The 6,405-nt window shown below is 40.2% G+C and overlaps 1 protein-coding gene across 8 annotated transcripts in view; it reads right to left on the bottom strand.

The window, feature by feature from the left end:
* Positions 1 to 2,213: 2,213 nt before the first annotated feature.
* Positions 2,214 to 6,405, bottom strand: part of PACSIN3 (protein kinase C and casein kinase substrate in neurons 3) — a 42,070-nt gene continuing 37,878 nt past the window's right edge. For 6 of the 8 annotated variants that reach the window (XM_054972998.1, XM_054972994.1, XM_054972996.1 and 3 more), the window contains 4 exons: positions 5,966 to 6,099; positions 5,170 to 5,235; positions 4,584 to 4,744; positions 2,214 to 2,537 (listed from right to left, as the gene is read on the bottom strand). In XM_054972998.1, the coding sequence (XP_054828973.1) occupies positions 2,422 to 2,537; positions 4,584 to 4,744; positions 5,170 to 5,235; positions 5,966 to 6,099 (477 nt within the window). In that variant the 3' untranslated portion in view covers positions 2,214 to 2,421. The remainder of the gene's footprint in view (positions 2,538 to 4,583; positions 4,745 to 5,169; positions 5,236 to 5,965; positions 6,100 to 6,405) is intronic. The other 2 variants (XM_054973001.1, XM_054972995.1) reach the window with 2 other exon arrangements.

The following is a 6,405-nucleotide window of genomic DNA, read 5'->3' as shown; positions in this document are numbered from 1 at the left end:
TTGTTTTTTTCTAAGGTTTAAATTAAATGTAATTTTAGAATAAAAAACAAACCATAAGAATTGGCTAACATAGCAAACATCACCATCACAAAGAGCTTGGGAATTTAACAGTTAAATAATAAAAGGCATAGAAAGCATCTAGAATAATGCTGAATTTACGAACCAGTTGATAGATTTTTCAGTATTCACCCACAAAATAATTTTCTCCCATTAGCATTTTTATAATTGTATTTAATTCTTTCAACCAGGTCCTGCATGTGCATGTCAAATGTAAGCTTTGCCACAATTTTTTTTTAATCCAGAGAAAGGATTTCTTCAAAATATTCCCAAATAGAGTCTCTCTTACATCCAAAAGCCCTTGACAGTTTTCCTGCAGCAAGTGTAGGAGTACAGGAAATTGAGTGCTGATTGTCATCTTTCTTTCTTGGCAGTGTGTTTTTCTGCCCCTTATTGGATTACTTCTCTGATTTGTTCCAACCCCACTGCCTACCTTACCAACACAGAAACCAAAACTTTTGCTTACGGCAGCCCTTCTGCCTTTGCACATGTGACTTTGTATAGAGCAAACAACTAATAGTCCAAAACATTCCAAAGCAAGAATCAGTAACTACTGAGCAAACTGTAGCCATTTTCATGGGTGGGTGGATTGATTTTTATGAGAAGAAAAAGTGTCTGTGCTTGATTTGTAAGTAAAGGGTAATCTAGGAAACTAGGCTTTAACAGTAAGCGAGGGAACCAGCCACTGATTCACTGTTAAAAGCTTTAACATGCTTCTAATAAAATTTAATTTTAACTCTTTAATCTTTAAAGAGACAGAATTGTTGAATTTTTAAAATTCAATTTTAATTTTAAAATCATGAATTTGTATCCACTGGAAGATCAGCTATGTTGCTAATAACATAGTAATTAGCTCTAAAATTTGTTCTCTCTGGTGTAGGAATGTAAGCCAGAAATCCTCTTGGGTTAATATCCAGCAGAAGTTGGTTACAAAGCAGCCACCCCCCTCCTGAAAGTGTGCTCTTAGATCGATCAAGAGTTGCTTTATGTTTGATCAATGTCCTTTGTACTCTGTACCCCCTTCCCCCACCTCAAATAACCTGTTTTAAGCCAAGATGCATCTTACATAGAGGGAAGTAGCTGTAAAAGAAATCTATGTAGATGTCCATTATTAAGTAAAGGAAAGGGTTTGGTAACAACTGGATAGCAAGGCTCAGCGTTTGACTAATATGGAAAATTCTCTTGTACTAGAAGGATTCCTACTACATAAGGGAGGGGAAGCCCACAAGAAAATCTTATAACCAAACTTCTTCAAGAGAGTTCTGCACCTACAAAAACTCTTGCAACACATCTCACTTTAATCCAGAATCCTTACTACAACATAAGGATTTTTAATTTTTAAAATATTTATTAGCTAGTAGGTAAAGCTTTGCTCTGCTCACAACCCGAGTTCGATCCTGGGGGAAGCCGGGTTCATGTAGCTGGCTCAAGGTTGACTTGGCCTTCCATCTTTCCGAGGTTGGTAAAATGAGTACCCAGTTTCCTGGGGATAAAGTGTAGATGACTGGGGAAGGCAATGGCAAGCCACCCCGTAACAAAAAGTCTGCCAAGAAAAAGTTGTGATGTGACGTCCTCCCATGGGTCAGTAATGACTCTGCTTGCACAAGGGACTACCTTTACCTTTAACCTTATTAGCTAGTGTTAGACACTACAGGTGTTAGTGAAGGTGACTGACAATGTAATCCTATACAGAGTTACCTCCAGTCTAAATATATTAAAATCAGTGGGCTTAGAATGGACTACCTTTTTACAGCATTGCACTGCAAGTCATTCATGTCTTCTCTTACTGAAGCAAGTTAGAAAACTCAGCAAGGTGACAATGAAAACTGATAAAAGATACAAGTATTGGTTCAGATGGCTGGTTGATAATAGTTGTACTTTCCATCCAAGTAGTGGACATTCAGCCAAAAGCAGCCAATTGGACCTGAATATAGGCATAAGTTTCAGGAGAGTTGTCATTTTTGCAGAGGATTTCTAAAACCAATTTATGCTGGCTGGTCTCAAGGACAGGGGTAGGGGAGAAAAAGACAAAGTTCACGTCTCCAACAAGAGCAGGTTTGTTGTATTCTCATTTTTATGCAAAAACGGGGTTTCAAGCAGTTTTCTATAGAGGCTCCCTGTTCTACCCTGTTCAATCCCTTATAACACTCAGGATATTCAGAAAATTGTATACATCTTTATTAGAAAAATCACCATATTTCTAGAAGTTTAAAATGAAGCATTGGTTACAAGAGAAGAAGACCCTCAAGTGGTCCAGGCTGCTGCACATGGTTTTCAATGGAAGCTGGAGGCCAATGATTTAGTGACCTCTGGCGGAATTGCACACAAAGCGCATGCCTTAAAAGAAGGGGTGGGAGTAAGCAATCACAAAAGGACCTTCTCAACATAATTAGCAGGATACAGTCCAACTTGACCAGTCTGAAGCCGGCCTTTGCACCAACCCTGTTCATCCTCTTCACTGATTTTCATTAGTTCTTCACCTAGAGATTAAAAAAAAGAGATCTAGAATAATTGAAACAAGTCAAGGACTCACCAACCCACTCTTACCAACAGATCAGGTATTTGCTCAAGTGTCACAAGCGTGTTCCTCCCACTTTCCAGTTTCAAGCACATGTACATGTTAAGCAGAAATAGTAAGCACAGTGGCATGTATCTTAACACTCCACTGAGCAAAGTTTGAAGCCTTCTTCCAGCCTAAGGTGGGATACTTGCCTCTTATTCACAGCCAGTTCCATTTAAATAAATTAGTCCCATTTTCGAGTAGGATCTGTTTCTATTTCCATCCACCCCCAGACATTTTACAGTGGGCCTCTTGTAACAAAGCCACTCTAGAGGAGCATCTCAGAGAAACGGCTCTCAGCCAACAACAGCTCGGATAAGTTCCAGTATCTTTGTGCCTTCTCAACTGACCACAATCCTACAGAGTCAACTCTGGCATTTTAAACCGCCATGCAGGATTCACAAACAGCAATTAGTGACATTAAAGGGCACTTGAAACAGGCACCACCATTGTGACCTCTGCATGCCACAAAATGCATAAGAGGAACACCATTTTTTCCTCCTCCACTTCTGAGAGGAAATGTCAATTTAAAAATAGTATACAGTGATAACAACAATAAAAACTTGGTTATCTTTTGGTCTGTCAATGTAAGCAAGTAGACTCACTTAATATGGAGGCAGATTATAATACTATTTATACGAGATAAGTGTGCCTCAATAATGTGCCAACCTAAGTTTCAAAAAAGGGAGTGACCCATTTGAGCACATGCTATGAAGCCTACAGAACAATAGAAAATGCTGGATTACTCTTTGACGTGTATAGCAGTCTATTTACACCAGGCCATTTTGATTTGCAAACCAGGAGTAATAAATAGCTCAGTGCCACTTCCCTTCTTTTTTTCTCCTGTGGGAGAGGATGGGAAAGCAGGATGGTGCATGGAAACAACCTATACTTTGGCATTCCCCAATTCACTCCAAATCACATATTGCCCAAATATTGGCATAACTTAGTGTGCATAACTAACAACCCAAATCATTTGGTTTTATTTGCACAGTCATCTCTTGACCTTCATGCTACAGAGATTCCTGTGGTGCTCCATAGGAAAGTCCATACATCAACCCAAAGTAAGAAAAATAGGTAATATTACATTTCATAGTACCAACTAAGCAGTTGAGACATAGGTTTCATGCAGTCCCAGTACTGGGTTTGAAAGATTTTAGGAGCCTGCAAGAAGAGAATTGGATTTTTGCAAAATAAAAATAAAGCATGAATGAAAGATGTTCCCAAGATCTGGATAGTCCTTATAATGTGCTCTTTTCACTCCTCCTCAATATACTGAGAAGATACAGTTCTTAAGTTTTCTTCATGTTCTCCTGTACATTGAGTAGAATCAGATCACTAACCACTTTGCAGTCCCAAGTTAACTGACCATGAAGTCACTAGCTGCATGATAAACCTAACAATGCCATGTTCCCACAAGCAACCAAAAATCCAAGAAAGCAAAAGAGTGATAATGCTCAGTTTAACATATCACTGTTGGCAACGGATGATGCCTCTCTGCCTTATTAGGTACATGTGGCTAACATTTAAAAGGTCACCTTGGGGTGAACAGCCACCCAATTCTACAGTTTGCTTCAATTTGTTGGAAACTTCCTAGCTCTGGCATACAGTAGGCTTGGAGTTCATTTCTTGAAATCTGATTATACTTTCAGCAGTGAGAACAAGGTAAAGTCACCCCACTACACTAAACTAGCAATTTTTACAGAACGAATAGTTGCTTACATGTCCCAGCTATGCACTAAAAGCCTCATGAATAGCAACTTGGAGAGACTGCCACATTACTTTGCAGATTTTCCTCTTAGCCAGGTTGGTGCCTTTCTCATAAAATGACCCTTGGGAAAAAATAACATTACCAAATTGCTCCTGGTGAAAAGAGTCCAGGGTCCATCTAGATCTTAAGGGAACTTTCCATCCATCAGCCCAAGAAGAGAATGTAAGGCAAGTTAGAAGGTTAGTGCATTTGTACCTGCTTTAAAGCTCAGCTCATCAGCCTCCTGTCCTGCGTAATCATATAGTGCTCGCACTCGCACGCCTGGTACCTTTATTTCCTCCTCATGCCCATTGACCTCCAGGCACTTCTTTGGAGTGTCCTCATCTGACCACTCAGAGATCTCTTCTTTCCCTCCACTATGAAGATTTTGGGCAGGGGGAGAATGGAAAGAATGGTAATTTAAAAGTTCACCCAAAAAATGTGCACCTACCCACCCCATGCAAATCATGCAGTTTTCTATGAATAAAAGAATACATTAAAATAAATAAGAGGCGGCTGGAAAAGATGAATATATTGTCTGAAAAAGACAGAAAAATAGGAAGATGGCAGGCATTCAACAGTTCCAGTTATCATGTAAACTTGAGCAATCTGGTGAAGAGCAACACTGTCATAAGAAATGCCAAGTGCACTGGAGCAAAGTGGTAATACAGTCCATTTGGAGAAAAAGGAGCATTCTGCAATGCTCATCTCTTTACGAGAAGGAAAGAATAAGCTACAAGAAAAAGAAAAGCAGGAGAGAGACCTTGTATGCAGGTAATCCCTGAAGAATCTTTATACTAACTTCATACATGCTGAGGCCCTCAGGGTATCATAGAAGTGGCTGTTTTGCTCCTCTTGGAGGGAAAACCTGTGGATTGGCAAATAAGGCCTTAACTTGGAAAGGCAGATGAACAGCATACTGCTATATTTCTCTGCTTCTAGTGCCAAATGTCATTTATGGCAATGCAGCAGGTTTTACACTGTGGTGAGATTTAAGCTAGGAGTAGTCCAAAAAACAGTAATTTATACGCCTGTCTTCATATTACAGTCTTGTGTGGCAGCCCCTGCTAATAATCACGATCCAGAAAGCCCATAGTTATCAGCTTCAATACAAGGCTACAAGATCATAAGGGAAGTTCCACACAAGCAATTCTAACATTTTTATGTAGGAAACAAATGTAGATCAAGAATCCAGAGCGACTGGAGTTCCAGCTGAAAGAGCGTATTTCCCAAGGTTAGCGACAGCTGGGTGGGAATATCCTGTCAGCATCCTCACTCTATGAGGCTGTTAACAAATCAGTGGAACAAACTGAAGTACAGCCACATTAGCGGGGCAGAGAGGAGATGCAGGATGCCAGTGCTAGCTGTGCCTTTTGCAGCTGGCTCCAAAAAGAGGCCACCCAATGCACCCCATCAGTTTTTTAAATTTATCTTAGAACTTGCAAGGACTCCAACTTTGAAGATAATCATTCAATGAAGCCATAAGTGAAAAAACACAGAAATGACTTCCATCCCCCCATTTCCAACAAATCATCCCACTTGCCAGCAGTGTTGCTTATCATGCTCTGAAACTGAATGACACAAGCTGCCTCCCTTACCTTTGCTTGATCTGTGGAGGGGTCTGTTTGACTCCATCCCCTGCTGGCACAATACTGGTCAAAGTCACATCTTCATTACTTTTACCACTTTTCTCCTTCCTGCTGATTGGTCGCTGTGTCTCCAGGGACCATTCCTAGAAGACAGAAAATATTTGGTCCCTAGCTCCAAAAAGTTCTTGAAAAATTAACTGAATGCTTTCCCCCAACACAAATGAAGAAAATGCAGAGGATTGAGAGGGAAACAACTTTTCCATTCAATGAAACACAATTTTAGAGACTATCACTCATGGTTTAACTAGAGGGGATGGCATGGGTCATCACCAAATACTTATTAAAGCCTGGGGGGTGCTTTTAAAGCGCATTAAACCAAGGTCTAAGGTGGTTGTGAACTCTTCCCCAATCTGTGTTCCACCACCACCCTGCTGTTCTTCATCCCAAGG

Source organism: Eublepharis macularius, chromosome 2 (genome assembly GCF_028583425.1).
Source record: "Eublepharis macularius isolate TG4126 chromosome 2, MPM_Emac_v1.0, whole genome shotgun sequence".
Taxonomy (NCBI): domain Eukaryota; kingdom Metazoa; phylum Chordata; class Lepidosauria; order Squamata; family Eublepharidae; genus Eublepharis; species Eublepharis macularius.
Note: the sequence above shows the minus strand (reverse complement) of the source record. Positions and strands in the feature narration are given on the sequence as shown.